The 20,043-nt window shown below is 53.2% G+C and overlaps 2 protein-coding genes across 10 annotated transcripts; one reads left to right on the top strand and one right to left on the bottom strand.

The window, feature by feature from the left end:
* Positions 1 to 113: 113 nt before the first annotated feature.
* On the bottom strand, positions 114 to 18,005 carry RTKN (rhotekin). 9 transcript variants are annotated; one of them, XM_074230020.1, is made up of 14 exons: positions 17,376 to 18,005; positions 17,211 to 17,268; positions 15,885 to 16,976; positions 7,819 to 8,018; positions 5,839 to 5,900; positions 5,592 to 5,645; positions 5,321 to 5,438; positions 4,893 to 5,114; positions 4,265 to 4,359; positions 4,044 to 4,150; positions 3,642 to 3,752; positions 2,252 to 2,420; positions 1,845 to 1,949; positions 114 to 882 (listed from the first exon to the last, which is right to left on the bottom strand). In XM_074230020.1, the coding sequence occupies exons 3-14, from the start codon at positions 15,993 to 15,995 to the stop codon at positions 518 to 520; spliced, it is 1,719 nt and encodes a 572-aa protein (XP_074086121.1). In that variant the 5' UTR covers positions 15,996 to 16,976; positions 17,211 to 17,268; positions 17,376 to 18,005; the 3' UTR covers positions 114 to 517. The 9 variants fall into 9 exon arrangements, with proteins under 9 accessions (XP_074086121.1, XP_074086122.1, XP_074086123.1 ...); XM_074230021.1 differs by having other exon boundaries at positions 15,885 to 16,109; positions 16,484 to 18,005; XM_074230022.1 differs by lacking the exons at positions 17,211 to 17,268; positions 17,376 to 18,005 and adding an exon at positions 13,231 to 13,572 and having other exon boundaries at positions 15,885 to 15,972.
* INO80B (INO80 complex subunit B) lies at positions 17,827 to 19,943 on the top strand. Its single transcript, XM_074230028.1, has 5 exons — positions 17,827 to 18,005; positions 18,262 to 18,457; positions 18,677 to 18,795; positions 18,878 to 19,047; positions 19,410 to 19,943. The coding sequence occupies exons 1-5, from the start codon at positions 17,948 to 17,950 to the stop codon at positions 19,941 to 19,943; spliced, it is 1,077 nt and encodes a 358-aa protein (XP_074086129.1). The 5' UTR covers positions 17,827 to 17,947.
* The last annotated feature ends 100 nt before the right edge of the window (positions 19,944 to 20,043 follow it).

Genomic DNA, 20,043 nt, shown 5'->3' with positions numbered 1-20,043 from the left:
ACCCCACTGCCTTGCAAAAAATAACCCCTAAAACCCAATAAAGTAGTGATTACTTGTAAAAGCCTGGGAGCTCCCTGTCATCTCCACAGCCAAAACACTGGAGCTCAACTACATGATATTAAATAGACTTTAATGACTGAGTGGGGAGAACAATGGGAGCAGGCCCTTCAGGGGTTACAATTCCCTCCTTCCAGAGCCTCCAGGGCTTCCCACCTCACTTTTGCCCGAGGTGCGGTAGTGCAGTTGGCCTGGGGGTGTTCCAGTTTTCTCTCAGGAAGTGGCTGGGGTCCACCAGCCAGCTGTGGTCAAGGCCCTCTCATGGTGACCCCACAGTTGGTGGGGGTGTGCACGCCCGCCAAAACCACAGCAGAGCTATGCATCAAGTTGGCCATCCAAGACCCTCCTCAGTGGTACCACTGACTGTCCTCTGACATCACTCCTTTGAGTGACTTCAGAAGGCATTTCCTCTTCCAGCATTATTTACCCTGTTTCCAGTAGCACCCCCTGCTACAACCCCTCACACAGGTGACTGGAGCCAGGGCCGGGCTTTTGCCCGGAAACCCCGGGCTGGAGGTGACCGTTGTCGGGGTGCTGGGCTTCCGGAGCCAGAGCTGGAACTAGAACTGGAGCGGGGAGGAAGAGGGGGGCGGCCCCGGGGGGCAGCGTCCAGAGAGAGGGTCCGGGGCCGGCCCCATGGAGTGGCTCGAGGGCCTGGGCAGGCACGTGGTGGAGAGGGGCTTCGGGATGCATGAATTGGGAGCTTTGAGGAGGGAAGCTTCTCTGTAAATAATGCCAGCCAAGATGGGGTAACATCTAGGGGGGGCCCCTCCCGTTTCGCCAGGATGTCCGTCACTGCTGCGATGTCATCGAGAGGTTCAATAGCTGCAGTACCAGGAGGGTATTTGGGGAAAGGGTATATGTCAGAACTTCATCCCCAGACTTGCTTTAAGCCACCCCTACCCTCCAGACCGCCTCCCAGCCACCAGGCCAGCTGTCACCTGTCACTGTAATAGGAGGAGAGCAGAGCCCGGATCTCGGCTGATACAGCATTATCCTGGAGCAGTAGCCCCTCGCCTGGGCCCCCTGGGACCAAGGCTGAAGGAAGGGAGGTAGGGGGAGAAGATGGTACGGCAGAGAGGAACCAAGAAAAGGAAGGGAAATGGTCCCGGAGCCGAGACCAGCATGAGGAAGGGGAGACAGAAAAGAAGAAATTAGGAAGGAAAAGGCCTGGAGAACTCGACAGAAAGAAATCATTTTAGGGATAATCTAAGAACAGGAGGAGAGGTCAGAAAACAGGCCAAGAAAGGAGGAGAAATTGTGATCTGGGAGAGGGAGTGTGGTGGTTCATGGGACAGTCCAAGGTTACAGTGAGAGGATGGGAGGAGGTCCCGAGAAGAGGCTCCTAAGTAACAGTGGGGAAGGAGTGCATCTGAGAAGTGGATCAGAGATGAATAGGAGGAGAGGTGGTGGGTCTAAGTAGTGAGTACGTCTGAGGGGAGGGACAGAAGCGACGGTGGAAATGAGTGGATCTGAGAAGAGGGTCAGAGGTGACAGTGTCTGAGAAGTGAGTGGGTCTGTGTAGGGGATCAGAGATAACTGCAGGAGAGGTAGTGGGTCCTTTGAGAGAAAATCAAAGGGGGAGATAAGTGGGTCTAAGAACAGGACAGAGCTGGAGGTGAATGAGTGAAAATAGGGTGGGCCAGACAGGAAGGAGAAGCAAGCTAGTTATAGTTCTGTTCAAAGATGAGGTGCCTGGGGACCCTTTTCCATCTCCCTGCCTCCATTCTCCTGGCTTCCTGGAGCACCCACTTCCCTCCTGTTCCCATCCATGGTGTTTCCCTTACCCATCTCATGGTAGAGTGAGCCTTGCTTGGCCAGTGCCGGGGGTGGTTTGCGAGGAGGAGGTACTTCTATCTTCATGAGCTCATCGCAGCATTGCTTCCACTGGCCTACAAGCAGGGAGAAGTAGAGTGCAGGCCATGGTGGGGCAGCTGGCCACCTAGACATCACTCTGGCTTCTTTCCCCAATAAAGCCCCCCAATTATGGATCAGAGAGCAGTTTCAGCTTACTGCTAACTCTCCCGGCAGTCAGAGCCTTCTTGGAGCTGTGTGGCTCTGGCCCCACTTGTCCCCAATCTCTAAGAGCTCCAAGAACTCTGTGGACCATGAACTCAAATTATTAAGATTTCTCCCAGGGGCACCATAGGCCCTACCCTCCACCGCACCCTAGGAGTGCCCTACACCCACTTACTCATGTCAAAGAAGAGCTGCCACAGAGCCTCCATCCAATGTTGTAGGGCACCCCGGCTTTCCATCTGCAATGTGTGGGTCACTTCATCCCCCCCATACCGGTTACTGATGCTGAGGGTGAGGGGTCCTTTCTGACTCTGGTCCCGCTCCCCAGCCCGGACCCGGGTCTCCTGGGTAAATTTGGAGAAGTTCAGGTCTTATCCAAGTACCAGAGTCACCTTCCTCCTCGCCATTCCCTCTTTTTTCAGGTAACTCCTATGGAGTATGCCATTGGGTGGTGACACAATCACTTACTAGCATATGTCCTCTCTGACAAAAGGTGTGGGAACCTAGGGCCAGACAGAATCAGAGGCTAATGGAAAACATTGGACACAGAAAGAGAGGGACAGCATGATTTAAGATTGAGCCCTAGGAGCAGTTAGGTGGCACAGAGGATAGGGCACTGACCCTGGAGTCAGAAGGATTGGGTTAAAATCCGGTCTCAGACACTTATTAATTACCTAGCTGTGTGGCCTTGGCAAGCCACTTAACCCCATTGCCTTGCAAAAACCAGAAAAAAAAAGACTGAGATCTACAGCTGAATTTTAGCAAATAGCAAGTTCAATCCCCTTCCATTCCTTCATTTTACAGACAAGGAAACTGAGGCCCAGATTTCACAAAAAGTCAGAATATGGAAAGTCAAGCTGGATAAAGTCAAACCTAGAGAACAGACAGGGTAGGTTGGGAAATAAAGAGTCGCTGAACTGTAGAGATTATTTTCTAAGGTCCTTCTAAAACCTAGAACCCTAACCTGCTTTTTTTAAAAAACTATACTAAAAATATATTTATTTTTTAGTATAGTTTTAAAAAAAATTAGAGAGACAGAGACGTACAGAAGTAACTATTTCAATTTAATTAGTTTCCTTTATTATCCAACATGTTTTTAACCTCAAAAATAAATCATGTTGGATAACAAAGTAAACCAGTTAAATTGAAATACAGTTACCAATATACACAGAAAAAGTATCAGTTGGGATCTTAGCCTGGCAAATGGCAAATAAGTATCTCTAGGTGGCTGCATTTCCTGGAGCCATTTTGCTGTTTTGAGTGGAGGCAGGTCAAGTCTCACTGAGATCTCGGGGTGGGGGTGTCAATGCAGGGCAGTTTGGGGGATTTTATTTTTGTTTCTGCCAGGCAATGGGGTTAAGTGGCTTGCCCACAGTCACACAGCTAGGTAATTACTAAGTGTCTGAGTCTGGATTTGAACTCAGGTCCTCTTGACTCCAGGGCCGATGCTCTATCTACCGCGCCACCTAGCTACCCTAATGCGGGGAAGTATTCTTGTAAAGTCTACAAGGGTGGGAGCCCTTTTTCTGTCCAAGGACCAGGTCTGACCAAGCGGACACCCTCACCTTGTTGATTGCAATGGTGAACAACGGGTCTTCCTGCGTGTTGGCTTCCCCAGGATGGCGATAACAGAAAAGGTTTGTTCCTTTCAGGATGCCGTGTACCTGGCCCCAGTTCTGCCGGCCAGAGTAAAGAAGCCACGGTTGGAAGTCCCTTTCTGTCACCACCCTCCTCCCTAGCCGGCCCATCCCTCCCTCCCCTCACTGTGCCCCTCACTTAGCCTGAATTTAGGGTGATGATTCACTTATCTACTTCTAACCCACAGGCCCTGTTCTGACCCTCAATCAGCTTTTCCTGACTTTTTTCCTTAGAACAGCTCTCCTGCTTATTTCCTCTCTCAGTACCTTTCCACAACCCTCTTTTCTCTCTCCTTCCCTCCCACGCCTTTGGTTCTTCCCTCCCCTCACCTGCACCCTGAGGGTGCCACTCATGGTAGGCTGAGTCATGCAGAGAGGTTGAGCTGCCAGGCGACAACACACACTGCCGTACAGAGGCAGCCAGGCTGGGCTCTCCTCTAGAGAGAACAGAGTGATGTTGGGAAAGGGGAGGGGAGCCCTTGAACTGGGCCCCCTCTTCTCTCCATCCAGAATTAGACTTTACTCCGTCCACCCTGCCCCTGGGCACTCACCATTACTAGTGAGGGTGAGGTCATGGGTACGGAAACCATCCTGTACCGCAGCCAGAGTCAGGGTAGTCTGGGCCAGGAGGTGGTATCGGGGACCCCTGTGGGAGATACAAAGAAACAGATGGGAGCAAGAATGGAGACTAGCCAGTGGGGAAGTGTCATAAGGCAGGAGGAATCAAATGACTATATGGTTGGTGAAGCAACTCTCCTATTCCTTTGGCATTAAGGGCTTTCTTCTTTCTTTTTCTTTTTTTCTGCAAGGCAATGGGGTTAAGTGACTTGCCCAAGGCCACACAGCTAGGTAATTATTACTTGTCTGAGGCCAGATTTGAACTCAGGTCCTCCTGACTCCAGGGCTAGTGCTCTATCCACTGTGCCACCTAGCTGCCCCAGGGCTTTCTTCTTTCACTAAAAATCCACTCCAGGGTCACCTCCCTCCACGGCCTTTTGAAACCCCTCTGAGACTAGCCCTCCTTGCTATTATTTACCCAGACATGTCCTGGGCAATATATGTCTTGCCTCCCATGTCAATGTTCTTTGGTGGTATACGTCTCCCTTTCTTCCAAGACAGCCCAGTGAGAGGGTCAGAGACCTTTGGAGAGAGCCACAGGGTCCAGAGATAATGTCTTACCCTACGGCTGGAGTGGGCAGCAGGATAGGGCTGGCTGTACTGCTACTCCCAGAGCTACCAGTACCATCCAGGGAAGCCCGAACGCGCCTTCCCGAGGATCGACCCAGAGAATTACTGAGCTTGCTGGCCAATCTCCGTGGGGCCCCGGCCAGAGCTCCCTCCTCTTCTACACAGGCCCCATACAACTCTAACCGCAGCTCAAAGTCTGGTCCTGCCTCAGCACTGCAAAAGATGGGGTGAAATAAGAAAGGGCTCTGGAATAAGTCCAAGGAGATCCCAGAGAGTTTCAGTGGAGGGAGAAGAGGCCTACAGGGTGAGGATCTTACCTCCCATAGCCTACCTTCCCTCAGAAACATACCCTGGATACCTCTCCCAAGGATCTGGTCTGGGTTGGAGAATAAGGAAGGATGAGGGGTTTAAGGACTCACAAAAGAACATTGCTCTGAAAGGAGATGTCTGTTAGTGTCCTGTCTACCAAGACCATCTCTGTGTCCTGGATGTTCCCCCCCAGCTGCAGCAACAGGAAGACAGCCCATCGATGTAAGTCTGAAGGTAGAGAAGCCAGAAGTCAAATAGGGAGAGGCGATAGACAGACTGACAGACATTGCAAGTTATCTCCATCAACAGGGAAGACTGAGTCCCTTGGGGACTTTGTCCAGTCTACTCCCCAGGGAAAAGATAGCAGTCTATGAGACTCACCTCCCTTGTTCTTGAAATATTCTGTGTCTTTCCACATGAGAGGGATTCGGATATCTAGAGGAGAAGGGATCCAGAGTGGGTTGAGGCAGCAGGGGAATAAGGGAGGTGCCCCAAGAGCAACTATAGACCCCTTGGACATTATTCTTTAGCCCCAAGAAAAGAGCCTGTAGGTAGAGAGAGTCATGGAAGGGGATGCCAGGATGGAGTGAAGTTAAGGGTCAGAGAAAATGAACCCGAGGTTCCTTACCAGAGATACAAATTGTGCCGCGACATGGGGAGCGTTCATTGGATGGCCCAGTTTCTGAAGGCCTTGGATGCAGGGAAAGAAATAAGCATGTTATCATAGTTAAACACTTACCCTTTCCCCCCCTCCAACCCCTAGCCAGAAACATAGGGAATACAGACCATCCCAATACCAGGAACTCCTATATCCAGAATTTTGTTCTGTGTCAGGATAATAGTTTACTGATATGGTTGACATGGAGTGACAAAAGGATAAAGCAATAAGGGGCTGAATGGCCCTAGGAATTTTTATATTTGCTCATTAACCCTGTTATTCATGCCGGTGATCCCTTCATTATGTCTTCACTCATGTGCACACATGGTTAGAGAGTTATATATAAACTCACATTCCCTGGCTCAAATATCTTGCAAGAATTATAATCTTGCTGTATTGGGTCCCTTCTTCCATGGTAGAAAAGAGTAATGAATTTCAGAGTGAGACCTCAGTTTGAATCCAGTGCTCTGACTGAGACTCAATTTCGCCAATTATTCAGTGAGGATAATACACATAAAACCAATATTACAGGAGTAGAATGAATCTGACTCAAATGGGTAGTTTCCAAACTCAAAATTGTTATTTTTTTTCTCATTAATTAATATTGCCCATCTCCTCTCTCTCTGACCCATGATTCCATTTACCCTTCCCTTTTATATTGTGGGGTAGTGAAGGAGGGATGGAAAGAGCATAAAGAAACACATCAGGTAATTAATAAGGAACTCCTGGTGAGCCGATCAATGGGAAGAGCATTGAAGTTTATCTTTGCTGACCTGCCATTGTGGTTCAAGGATTGTGGGGGTCTGGGTTGGTGATTAGAACTTCCAATGGACCTGGTTTGGAATCTTGGTCCTAAAACTTACTACCCCTGGGACTTGGGGGAAGTTACTTCATCTTTCACCTTTCTTCATTTTTTAAATTAGAAAGCTGAACTAGCCCTTTCAAGTCTAAGTCTCACACTGATATCACTGCCAACTTCTCCTTTACCCTCCATACCAAGTAACTGGCACCTTTTCTTGATTTACTTTGCTAATCTGTCTCCCATTACAGTGATCTAAACTCTAAGGTTTTCCATCCACCCTATCAATACTCATCTCCAATACTTTGGATTCCTATCATGCTCATCAAATTTTACCAACTAGGATTATAGATTTAAAATCCATTCCTTCCTTCCACCCTCAGCCCTGTCCCATTTTACAGATGGGGAAACTGGGCTAATCACCACACCAATAGGTGTCTCAGTAGGGTTTGAACTCTAGTCTCCCTCCTAATCCAGTCCTCTACCCATGATATCTCTCAAAAGAAAGTGTATGGTATGGACCTAGTGTCTTCCAGCTCATGTATCTGTTGACTTTATGTCTCTCTGACACTAGAGCCCAAATTTTTAACAGCACAGATAGCCTTCTTGATAAAGGCCCTAAACTCTTGGTTATTCCATTAGGTCCCACTGTTTCAGAGCACACTGAAAGCCTGCCATCTTCCCCCCCCCCTTTTTTTTGCAGTCACCCCCTTTAACATTCTTGTCAAAAGCTGATGGGTATACTACCAACCTCCTTGCTTGGGATATATCCAATGCCACAGAACTGGGTTCTATGTTCAGGGCCATTTTGGAAGAGCTTGTGAGGAAGCCTGCCTAATAATGTCACAGTCAATGAGTGAACTAGTTCTAGAAGCCTGATGGTTGTTCAGCACAGTAATTCCAGAGATGACCCTCTATCTATTCTGTAGCTCAAGATACCACATGCACCAAACTCTCTTTGCCACTCTAATACTACCCATGCTGGCCTAACCCATTTGGTCTAGATACTCAGTTGACACTCAGTATATATTAATTAAATGAATTATGGTTCCCCAGTGAGCATCTTTGGCTCTAGAAAGTATTTGCTTGGTGCAAGAACCCCTCCACTCCCCAGCCCAAACTTATCTCCTCTGCTTCCTCCCCCTGCTCACCGCCTTGCTGTCCTCCCCAGCACCTGTGCTTCCTTTCGACGCTGCAATTCCCCCATGTAGCTGAGGATGCGGCTGCTGCAGACCAACAAGCTCTTGGTGGCCTCCAGGGCTTGTTCCCGTTGGGAGCAGGCAGCCAGCAGCTTGCAGGCTCCTTCCCTCATCCGAATCTCATGGTCCAGCTTCCGCTGCAGCTCTGTATCCTGAGAAAAGAGAAACAACTGGTAGGGCTGAAGAGGCAGGATTCTCTCACACTCTCCCCTAAAACTGAGTCTAGGAATGCCTTGGGAAAAATTGAGTTAAATAAATAATGAGCTATCTTTATGGCCTCCTAAGTTAATCTCCTTGACTCCTCTTTTTCCCCTATTCCAAATTATCCTAAAAACACTACCCAGACTTGTTTCTAAATTCATTGCTTTAATCTTCCCAAAATAAAAAAAGAGGGCAGCTAGGTGGTGCAGTGGCTAGAGCACTGGCCCTGGAGTCAGGAGTACCTGAGTTCAAATCCAGCCTCAGACACTTAATAATTACCTAGCTATATGGCCTTGTGCAAGCCACTTAACCCCATTGCCTTGCAAAAAAACAAAACAAAACAAAACAAAAAAAAGAAGCCTCCCCTTTGCTTATACTTTAGGGAATAAACTATGTCTTAGTTACCTTTAATCTTCAGCCTTAAAATTACATTGCATAGTTCCCCAACCATACACAAATAGTGTTGAATGAATGAAACATTAGTTCAGGGTTAGCAGGATACTAGGGGAGTCACCAAAGTGTGACATATACCTTTCATGTACTTTAGAGCAGCTAAGTGGCCCAGTGGATAGAGAGCTGGGCCCAGAGTCAGGAAGATCTGAGTTCAAAACTACCCTCAAATACTTACTATGGCTGTGTGACCCTGAGCAAGTCACTTAATACTCTGTGTCTCAGTTTCCTTATCTGTAAAATGAGCAGGAGAAGGAAATGGCAAACCACTCCATTATCTTTCCTAAGAAAGCCCCAAATGGGACCATGAAGAGTCACACACAGGGGGGCAGCTAGGTGGCACAGTGGATAGAGCAGCAGCCCTTGGGCCAGGAGTATCTTGCAAAAAAAAAATCTAAAAAAAAAAGAGTCACACACTATCTGAAATGACTGGACTTTCATCTCCTACACTCTAGCTGGGGGCTGAACCCACATGGATTGCCATAAACCAACAAATGGTATCTTGTAACACAGAATGAAGATTTAAGAGTTGTGGGATGCAAGAACCCAGAGGTGAACTACATGGAAGGAGGGAATCTCCTACTTTAAAAACTTCTGGGGGTGAGGGTGGGGGACTGGGGGGGAGGGAAGCCTGAAATTTTAAGAGGATCCTTAAAATATAGGGGGAAGGAAAGGGAAAAAGTGAGAGATTACCAACTCCTCTGGCCCATTTGACCTACAGGTCAGTCTGTACCTAGAATTTTACAGCAAAAAGACCCATGCACCCTGAGTCCAGTTCTGTATTCAGAAGAAGCAGGAGAATCTTAGTTAAATTCTTGTTGGGAAGTGAGAGTAGGAAAATTACAAATTTATTGATTAAAATAGAGAGTGGGACAATATAGATGAAAGGCAGAGTGAAAAGCAAGAGCTTTGGTTAGAGCAGCAAGGAATAGCAGAATGTTAGGGTAGAAGGGGGACATAAAGAACACCCTATCCATTTTATACTCAGGGACACCAAGGCCCAGATAATAAGCGGGGTGATTTATCTATCCACAGAGCACTTACTAGTTACAACTCACTGTAATGAAGGGCCACGGGAGCTATATAAACATGAAAAGGGTGGTTTCTATTCTGAAACTCACCGAGGAGATCTGGACACACATATAACAACAATGGAAGGCAGTATGTCATAGATGTATTAGATAAAGATCAAAAGCTAGGTAAGAATTGAGAGGAAATCAAACGCCCACTACTAATTGGATTAATTGGATAAATTTCCATAGAGGAGAGAATATTTCAGCCGAGCTTTGATGAATGGCTAAAATTTTGATGGTAGAAGGGCAGAGATGGACCAGTTTACTGGTGAAGAAACTGTGTGGAAATGAACATGCTAGGAGTCTGGTTTGCTTTGACCAAGACTTTTCTTTGGGGGGAGTTGTGGCAAAATGCAGGAAGTGAGGATCATGAATGCCTGTATCCCACAGCCAGAGGGAAACCATTAACGTTTTGTTTTGAGTTAAGGCTCCTCAGCAAAGGATTTTGGGTGCAGGTCTGAGTCACAGCACTTCCAAATAACATCCCCAAACATGCTCATCTCCCAGCAGCCCTCACCTCTCATGCTGCTCTCATTACCCAGCTCCATTTCATGCTCCTCTCCACACCCAAAACTTAAGGGAAGCAGCTGCTAGAAGAGAAGGGTTCTCCCCGCTGTGAAATTCCTAGACCTCTACCTCAGTCTCTTCCCTCACCCCAACTCCCTCCCCTTGCTGCTTGGAGCTCAGACTTATGGATCCCATGCCCCCCTTCTCTAAAAGCCAATTTTGGTCTCTCCTGACTCCATTTACCTACTCCTCTCAGTTCCCTTCACCCACGTTGTGTCTATCTGGAATTCTCCCTTTTCATTCCCCTGCCACTCAAGTACCTTCCAGTCCTGCTTCTCTAGGAAAACCCCCCAGATCCACTGGGTGTAGACAGGTGTCACTCACTGTGAGCTGTCTGCCCGCTTCCGTGCGCCCCGCAGGGGCTGCCCACGCAGCGCTGTGTGGGTTTGTGGAAGGGGATAGGATTCCCTGGGCCCCCAAGCCACGACTCTGTTCCCAGGGCCCTTGCCCTGAGGCACAGCCCCTAGGTGGAAGTGTCGGGCTGCCGGGTTCAGGGCTCTTCTCTCCCTCGGGCATCACTTACTCGTCCTTCCCCGGCTCCATCCATTCCGCCGCCGGCTTTAGCTCCCGGATCCCGACTGGCCAGCCCAGCCCCGGGCCAGCGCCGCAAGGCTCGGCCCGAATCCTCCCGCGTCCTCCCTACGCCTCCAGCGCTCGGGTGACATCAGCTCCCAACCGACGCGAGAGCAGCCGGGGCGGGGGGAGGCCAGGGGAGCAGGGACGTGTGTCCAGCTCTCGCCTCTCTCGGCCTCAGAACCACCATCCCGGGGTCCCGGCAGTCCCCTCCTCAAATGCAGCAGCCCCCACCCACAGCGTGCCGCCTACAGTCCAAGCCCCGCCCCACCCCCACGGTGGCCACGCCCTGGAGCTCCACCCCCACCCCCCCAGTTCCTCACTGGCACTCGGTGCCCCGACCCACCCCGAGTAATGGAGGCAGGGGCGTAGGGGCGCCGGTAGCAGTAGACTACTAAGGAGAGAGCCCCAGTCCCCCTCTTATCCTCTCCTCTCCAAGGGAGTTAAGGATCCGTGGGCAAAGTTCTAGCTGTTGGGCACAAGAACTGATCCCGAGGGGGCGGGCCACAGACTAAACAAGATTCTGCCCCAGTCCGGGAAGACCCCTTCCTTCCACCTGGGAAGCTGTCCCTTACCTATAAGAACTTCCAAGTGGGGAAAGGGGGTAGAACAGAGAAGCTCACGGCCAAGCCAGACATGAAGGGGAAAACCAGCTGTGCAATTTGCTTTCCAGCTTCGGACCCTGACATTCCAAGATGACCATATAGACCCTGGTCTCAGTCTCTCATCACAAATGTGGCCAGGCTAGCATCCCATTACCTTGGATCCCCTCTCCCTCCTCACTCCCTGCCCCATTTGTAAGGAGAATTCAGGAATCTTGTTTTTGAATCTATGTCTAGTGCTCCCCCTTCAGACAATGGACTACCTCTTCTAGGCCAAATTCTCAAATGCAGTTCCCCTAGATTTTCCCCAGACTCCTTGATGTCAGTCTCTGCTGACCCCCAGCAGCATCCTGCACTTCAGATCTGATGGCTCCTTTTAGCTTCTAGCACTATTACTTTTGTTTTGTTTCTTGACTCAGGTACTCATTGGGATACCTATCCCTTGTCCTGGCTGCTTCATATGTGATACACCTACTACCTCACATTTCTATGGTACCTTAAGGTTTTTAAAACTTTTCTCACAGTATCCCTGTAAATGTGGGTAACATTATCTCCATTTTTTCAGGGTAGTAGATTGATGCTCAATAATGAGCTCATTTGCTCAAGATCATAAGTGGCTCAAACCCAAGTTTGGTGACATATATGTGTCACTGGGTATAATAACTATTCTTTCTATGCCCCTTTCAAAAGCACATTAAATTCACCTCCAGAATCCATCTTCTTTTACACATTAATTTCACTCACTCTAGATTTCCTGACCAAACTTTGGGCACTTTTCACAAGTCCTTCTCCACATTCCTCCCCTACCTTGGTGGAGATGGAGAGGCAGAAAAAGGGAATTCTAGTCATTCAATATAATTCAATCATCTTAGACCATGCTGGTAAGCATAACTCCCATAGCATAGGGCTGATGTTTGTTCATTTTTTTTTGTTTTGGTAAGGTAATGGGGTTAAGTGACTTGCTCAAGGTCACACAGTGTTTGAGGTCATATTTGAACTCAGGTCCTCCTGACTCCAGGGCCTGTGCTCTATCCACTGCACCACCTAGCTGCCCCCTGTTCTTCATTTTCAAAGAAGATCATGTCATCAGGGGAAATGATGCCATGACAAACACTGAACTGGAGTTAAGGAGGATGCTGTTCTAAGTCACCAGCCTCGGTTTTTCCTCCTGAGCCATCTGGGTCCCGTGGCCCAGTATGAAACAGGGAGAGATGGTCAGCAGTATATGATTTCAAACAATAAGGAAGGACTCGGATATACAGTGGGTAGAGAGAAATTGGCACTTATAGGGCTAGACTGACCCCAAGCCTATTTCTTACTTTGTTTCCCTTTATCTCCATGCCCCATACAACCACTGGCTGTCATGCTTCTGAACACCTCCTATCTCCTCTAACTTTCTCACTGAGTTGCTCTTTCTGGAGGGACTTTCAGAGACTATCTGGCCCTAACCTCCCCTCACCTCCCTGCCCTCATTTTACAGATGAGAAAACTGAGGTCCAAGGAAGTTATTTCCCATTGTCCACTCATGGTGCTGTTTCTTCTCTTAGTCCTCACCCCTCTCCTGGTTTCCAGAAAAGTCACATGTGCAACAAGCAACTTCCAGAATGTGTGGAGGTGTGTGTGTGGGGGGGGGGGGCAGGAGAAAGGACAGTGAACAACACAGAATGTGAGCCACAAAGCATTGGCTGCTCTCAAGATGGCAGTTTGGAGTGGCCACATGAAAGCCACTCTCAAACAGCCTGTAAAATAGACAGTCCTGCAAGGAGACTCCTTCCGCTCTCCAGGCCATCGTCGTCCCCAACCCCATCCCCACCAGACCACAATTCAGAAAGGCTCAGACACAGGCAGAGTAGGCAGTCACCCTGCGGTATGGGGTGTGGGGGGGTGGGGGGTGTTACCTCCAGGCTGAGCGCCATCTGCCGGATGTACAGCATGTTCAGGTCTTCTAGGATGTGCAATCTATTCTGCATCTCTGTGGCCCTCAGTTCTGTCTTGAAGTAACCCCCGATTCCTCTCTTCAACCCCCAAACTCCCTTAGGTTGCCACGACTAACTTTCTCCACAGCTGCAGACACCGCCCCAGGCGGGAGCAAGGATGGAGGGAGGGGAAGGGAAAGGAAGGTGGGAGGGGAGAAGGGAGGGTCTGGAGAACCAGCTGAGGGGGAGGGGGGCTACTGGCAGAGGGGGCCCCTAGGCAGAGTTGAGCATCCAGTTTGGGTCTGATGGCAGCTGTTCTCCCAGCTGTGGAAGAGAAAGGGCCTTTCATTCCCTCCCTGGCCTCCGCCCACATCACTGGCCCAGTGGACAGAGGGCCAATGTGTAAGGAGATGGGGGTGAGGGGTATTATGGGGGGAGGGGGAAGCAGAATGGAGATATTTTGCCCCAGGGGGTGGGGGGTGGGAATGGGAATCAAGGAGCATTTGGCTGCAGGTTTCACATGATTGTTAAGGGTTCCCAAGGAGCAGATGAAGGTTGGGGGTTTCCTATTGGGAAACTGGTTCTGGCCCAGCTTTTTTAGTAGGGAGGATGGAGGTGTGGAGAGAATGAGGCAGCTACAGAGCCCGGGAAGTGGAAACAGCCCATCCACTCCAAATTACCCCTCCCACGATTGCTTGTGCCCCGCCTCGGGCCAGCCCAGTCCAACCCACCCCAGCCTCTCCCCAGTTACCTCACCCTTTTCCAGCAAAGAGAGGGGGCTAGGTGGGCAGGGCCTGAATGCAGCTCTTTCCCCCTTGTACACATAATCCCTTCTCGGGGCCCCTTCCCTTCCAGACAGGAAACCAGCCCCAGTCCCCCGCCAGCTGCAGCTCTTGCCCCCCTCCCACCGGAGCACATAGTGACCCACAAGGTCACAGCAATCCAGGCCCCGCCCCATTATCCTGGGCCAAGCCCAGCCCTTCTCTCTCTGTCCAGTGTCCTCTAGCCTAGGACTGTGTTTCCAAACTGTAGCCTAGCCCAGGCTGGCAGTGGTCTGTATTTCCAGCTCCGCCCTCACATCCATGCCCCACCTCTTGGATCTAAGTTTAGGGTGGCTTCAACTGGGAGGAGGGGAAAGCCTTTGCCTTCCACAACTAAAAAATTCTACCCCAATAAACACCTCAGCAATTCCTAGGCCTAGGGATTCTGACTCCTGGGACTACAGGGTAATGGTGGCGACCCTTGGTGTACAGAAGCTGGGGGTGGCATTTTAGAGTAGTCAGCCCTTCCCTTCCTGGAGGCAGCTGTACCGAGGGAGCAGAGTAGGGGAGGAGAGAGCAATGAATAGGGCCTTTGTTCCCAGGGGAAGAGTTCTAACCGGAATCTCAGCTGGGGAAAGAGGAGGTGGGCAGGTGGAAACCTTTCCAGATCTGGGGGGAGAAGGAAACCAGATACTAGATGGGAAGATTACCTCTTTACTATACTCATCTCTGGTTTCCTTTGTAATTCTATAGTTTCTGTGTTCATTTATAAACATTCCCAGAAGGATATCTATAGGAGTCATCGAAATTCCAAAGGGATCCATAACAAAAAAGTTAAGAACCCCTAACTGGTTAGGAAAACTGAGACCCAAAAAGAGGAAATTAGACCCACTGAATCACACTGATGGCCAAATCTGGTTAAATATAGCTCCTCTAATAACCTGAGTACCATTTCATCCTTACAGAACTGAAGGAAAGGCACTAATACTAGGAGACTGGACACTTCTCTTCCAGAAATCTTTCCCATTCCCACTTTGTCTCTCTGTCTTCTCTCTCTCTCTCTCTCTCTCTCTCTCTCTCTCTCTCTCTCTCTCTCTCTCTCTCACACACACACACACACACACACACACACACACACACACACAGTTTACCAGAAAGACAAGCCACATTCCCCTCCACCCTTAGCAGATTACAAAGAAAGAACTCTTCCAGATTAGTATATCAGATCTGGCTTGGACATGAAAGTTCATCCCTGGTCCAATTCCACTCCATTCATAAGAATGAACCCTTGGAGGGAACCTAACAACTGAAGATGGATAGTTTGGGAGGGGAAGTGCAAAGTGACCGGTCTCCCTTTCTCTTCCATATTGGTCCCTCAACTCCTGGGAAGTAGAAACTGTTTACCTCTCCGTCCCAAGTACCTGCTTCTAGTCAATTCCAATTAAATAAGTCTCTAGACTGGAGGCGGAGAGGGCTCTCTGGGATCAAGGAGGATTCTAAGAACCAGACCTTGTAAGGGAGGTTGTGCTATGGAGAACTGGTTCTAGGTGTCCTAAACATAACTAAAGGGTTGCAGGTGTCTGTGGGCATAGAGCGGATAAGAGGAATCGGCTTCCAGGAAGTTTTAAAGACTTAACTGCGGCCACTAAAGTGGGGGGCTCAACCTGGAGATTTTCTCAGACTGGGCCAGCCCCATCGTACACTATAGAGGCTGAGAAAAGTCGGCGGGGGCAGCAGTTAAGTGTTTTTCTAAGCCAACACCCTAGATTGTGGCACTTGCAAGATCCACCCCTTGCCCCACCCCTTCCAGGAGAAGGGGGGGCGAATCCTAGGAGAGAATCCGAGAGGCAGGGAGGGGTGGGGAGGGTCTCCTACCTCTGGGGTGTCGCAGAAAAGGCTGAGGCGAAAGCGGCCGCGTTTGAATTCCATCTCTAGGGCAGAACCCCGGGCTACAGTGACCCGACTCCGGTGATGCCGGGAAAACATTCTTCGGTCTGTCTTAACACTGGATCGGACCAGACCCTTTCCCTGGTTCTTTCGTCCCGGGGCGCCCTGGCTTTAGGCTCTTTTTGTCCGGTGAGGCTGGTTATTTTTTTCCCTCTGTTTGCGATTACCAAGTCTTGGATGGCTCTAAACTCAGTCCCGGACTTCCTCTCATCTCTGGGCTCCTGTCCTGTCCTGCCTGGCTTTGTCCCGTCCCTTCACGCCCAGCCACGCCTGGCCCGGCCCCCTCACCCACTCTCAAAGCCCGGGAATCTCCCAAACTTCACCCGCCCCTGGCCACGGGAGGGGACACCTAGGACACCAATGAAGAGGAACCCTCACTCCCAAGTTACCTGAAGGAGAGCCCCGCCCCGGAGAGGTCACTTGAGCCCACCCCTCATTAAGAGCCAGTGAGTGAAAGCCGCACCTAATCTGGATTTCCCTCAAGTTTGGAGACTGTGGGTTTGGGGAGGAGAGGGCGGGCGCCTTACCTGAGGTGAGGGCGGAGCCAAAGAAGCTGGTTTGGGGGTGCTGGCTCCACCCTCAATGCTAATTGGCTGGAGGAATCCTGGCCAGAGATGGGCTCTGCCAAGATCCTCAGGGGTCCCCGTTCAGGTACACCCTGGAGAGGGCTCGAGGATTGGAAAACACGGTGAAAATCTGGGAAGCGATGGAAGTGGCTGAAAACTGCCTTGTAGGCGCCGCTGTGGATGTGCCTACGGGTGCGTACAGGTGTCCAGGCAGCACTGAAGAGAATCGCTGCGATGGGAGATACATGTGGGCAGGTGTATGGGCAGGGTGCCTATACATATGTCCTGTGTGCAGAATTTATTAAGCGCCTACTGTGTGCTAAGCACCAGGGATACAAAGAAACGCCAAAACAGCCCCGGCATTCAAGGAGTCGGCGCGGGCGTATACAGTGGGTCTGGCGGAGAATACTAAGCGCCATCGGCACTGATCAGGACTGGTCTCCTCCTTCTTCAGCTGAGAAAACAGGAAGTGCATGTCGGATAAGCGGATCTACGAGCTTTTATCAAGCACCTGATCGGGATCCTTGAACCAGACCGTCGCAAGCCTTGGGGAGATTGGCAGGAAATTTTGTTCAGAGTGCTAGGATGTGAACCAGATAGGTGGCCGGGCCGCTAGATGGCGCACTGGATAGAGCACCGGCCCTAGGGTCAGGAGTACCTGAGTTCAAATCCGACCTCAGACACTTACTAATTCCTTAGCTGTGTGGTCTTGGGCAAGCCACTTAACCCCATTGCCATGCAAAAACCTAAACGAAAAAATAGTACACTTTAAAGATTATATATTAGGGGGCAGCTAGGTGGAGCAGTGGATAGAGTGCCGGCCCTGAGTTCAAATCCAGCCTCAGACACTTACTAATGCCTTAGCTGTGTGGCCTTGGGCAAGTCACTTAACTCCATTGCCTTAAATAAATAAAAAAAATAAATTATATATGGGGCAGCTAGGTGGCGCAGGGCTCTGGTCCCGAAGTCAGCAGGACCCGAGTTCAAATCCGACCTCAGACATTTAATAATGTAGCTGCCACTGCCTTGCAAAATAATAATAATAATAAATAAATAAAAACGATATTTTTCCATATGTGTATCTACATCTACACATATCAATATAAAAGTTTGCCTTCGGAATGAGAGCTCTCCCCCCGAATTGAGCCCCAAAGCTTCCCCCCAAGGTGGGGAATGAAAGGGGGGCGTCCAGCGCGGGGCCGGCCCGCCGCGGAGGGGAACCCGAGTTAGAGCCCCGAGGACGGGCCTTGTTTCTCCGGGGGAAGCATTTGGGCGCCGGGTCGGCCCCGCACAAAGATGGCCGCCGGCCTGGGCACGAGCGGAAGGGGAGTGGATGCACTTCCGGGAGCAGGGCTTCCGCGGGGCGGAAGGGGGTCTTCCGCGCGTGTCTCGGTCCTTCCCGGTCCTTCTCGGCTCCGGCTGCCCATGAGCAAGCTGTGGAGACGCGGAGGCGCCCCCGGGGCCGCGGAGGGGTCGGAGCCCGGTAGGTGGTGCCGGGCGGGCTTCGGGCCCGGGGCAGGGAGCCCGGCTCCGGGGGAGGCCCGGCCGGGAGGGGGTGGGGGGCCCTACGGGCCGGGCCGGGGCCAACCGGCGCGCGATCTCCATGACAACACCCCCCCCCCCCGGACCGGTGCCTCCCCGGTCGTCATGGCACCTCCGCGCCCCGCCCCCCCCAGCTCCCGGGCAGGGCCCCGGCCCCGGGGGCCCCGGCTAAGCGCGCCGCCCCCCGCCCCCCGCAGGAGAAGAGCTGGAGCTGAGCGGCCACGGCCACGGCGGCCACAAGAAGAAGCACAAGAAGCACAAGAAGAAGCACAAGAAGAAGCAGCACCAGGAGGAAGGGCCCGGACCCCCGCTGCCCGGGCCCGGCCCCGGCCCGGCCCCGGCCCAGCTCAAGCTGCGGATCAAGCTGGGGGGCCAGGTCCTGGGCACCAAGAGGTGAGGCGGGGCGCCCGCGGCGGGCCCGGCTCGGGGTCCTTGGCGCCGACCCCCTCCGCAGCTCATGGCCCCCGTGAGGATGCCGGGGTCACCCGGGGGAGCGCCCGAGGCGGGATCTGGAGGGGAGCCGAGCCCCAGGTGGGGCAGCGGGACTGTGGGAGGGGAGGGCCGAGCCGACCGCTCTGACCGCCCCGGGCCGGGGGGGGCCTCCTCCTGCAGCGTGCCCACCTTCACCGTGATCCCCGAAGAGCCCCGGTCGCCCTCGCCCCTCATGGTGGTGGACAATGAAGAGGAGCCCATGGAAGGCGTCCCCATCGAGCAGTACCGAGCCTGGCTGGGTGAGAGCCGGGGTGGGTGGGGGGCGCCGCCGGGGCCGGGCCCCCCCGGGCCACCCCACCTGACGCCGCTTCTCGCCCGCAGACGAAGACAGCAACCTGTCCCCGTCCCCGCTCGGGGAGCTGGCGGGGGGCCTGGGGGGCCGCGAGGACGAGGAGGAGCAGCGCTGGCTGGACGCGCTGGAGAAGGGGGAGCTGGACGACAACGGGGACCTGAAGAAGGAGATCAACGAGCGGCTGCTGACGGCGCGCCAGGTGCGTGCGGGCGGGGGGCGGGCCGGGGCCGGGACTGGGGCCGGGGCCGGAGCAGGAGCAGGGCTGGGGCCGGAGCAGGAGCAGGAGCAGGAGCAGGAGCAGGAGCAGGGCCGGGGCTGGAGCAGGGCTGGGGCCGGGGCAGGGGCAGGAGCAGGAGCAGGGCCAGGGCTGGAGCAGGAGCAGGAGCAGGGGCAGGGGCAGGGGCCGGGGCAGGGGCAGGAGCAGGAGCAGGGCCGGGGCCGGGGCAGGGGCAGGACCGGGGCGGGGCCGGGGCCGTGGCCGGAGCGGGGCTGGGCCGGGGGTCCAGGGCAGGGTCCGGCCCGGCCCGGCCGCCGCCCGCTGACCCCCACCCCGCCCCGCAGAGGGCGCTGCTGCAGAAGGCGCGGAGCCAGCCCCCGCCCATGCTGGCCCTGCCCGCGGCCCCGGGCGCGCCGGCGCTCACGGAGGAGATGCTGCTGAAGCGCGAGGAGCGGGCCCGCAAGCGGCGGCTGCAGGCGGCCCGGCGCGCCGAGGAGCACAAGAACCAGACCATCGAGCGGCTGACCAAGACGGCGGCGCCGGGCCGCGGGGGCCGCGGGGCGGCGCGCGGGGAGCGCCGGGGGGGCCGGGCGGCGGCCGCCGCGCCCATGGTGCGCTACAGCAGCGGCGCCCGCGGCGCCACCCTGTCCTTCCCCGCGGGCGTGCCCGCGCCGGCCCCCGCCTCGCCGCCGCCGCCGCCGCCCGGCCCGCGGCCCCGCTGCTCCGTCCCGGGCTGCCCGCACCCGCGGCGCTACGCCTGCTCCCGCACGGGCCGGGCCCTCTGCAGCCTGCGCTGCTACCGCCTCAACCTGCAGCTGCGGCTGGGCCCGCCCGAGGGCGCCCGCGCCGCCCCGCCGGGGCCCCTGGCGGCCACCTGAGGACTCCGCCCCCTCCCCCCGCCTCCCGCTCGCGCTGCCGAGCGACGCTCCGCCAATCCTTCCGGGCCGCGGCCCCCGAGGCGGCCTCCTCTCGAGGCCC

Source organism: Macrotis lagotis, chromosome 3 (assembly GCF_037893015.1).
Source record: "Macrotis lagotis isolate mMagLag1 chromosome 3, bilby.v1.9.chrom.fasta, whole genome shotgun sequence".
Lineage (NCBI taxonomy): Eukaryota > Metazoa > Chordata > Mammalia > Peramelemorphia > Peramelidae > Macrotis > Macrotis lagotis.
This window is presented reverse-complemented; position numbering and strand designations above follow the sequence as displayed.

Excerpts from the sequence above, each read along its gene's own strand:
- RTKN (XM_074230019.1), bottom strand. The coding sequence starts at position 15,995 with ATGTTTTCCCGGCATCACCGGAGTCGGGTCACTGTAGCCCGGGGTTCT. Across the intron at positions 5,439-5,591 it reads ATATTTCAAGAACAAGGGAG|ACTTACATCGATGGGCTGTC; the intron begins GTGAGTCTCATA and ends CTCTACCTTCAG. Across the intron at positions 1,950-2,251 it reads GCAGCTCTTCTTTGACATGA|GCCAGTGGAAGCAATGCTGC; the intron begins GTAAGTGGGTGT and ends CCCTGCTTGTAG.
- INO80B (XM_074230028.1), top strand. The coding sequence starts at position 17,948 with ATGAGCAAGCTGTGGAGACGCGGAGGCGCCCCCGGGGCCGCGGAGGGG. Across the intron at positions 18,796-18,877 it reads GCAGTACCGAGCCTGGCTGG|ACGAAGACAGCAACCTGTCC; the intron begins GTGAGAGCCGGG and ends TCTCGCCCGCAG. Across the intron at positions 19,048-19,409 it reads GGCTGCTGACGGCGCGCCAG|AGGGCGCTGCTGCAGAAGGC; the intron begins GTGCGTGCGGGC and ends CCCGCCCCGCAG.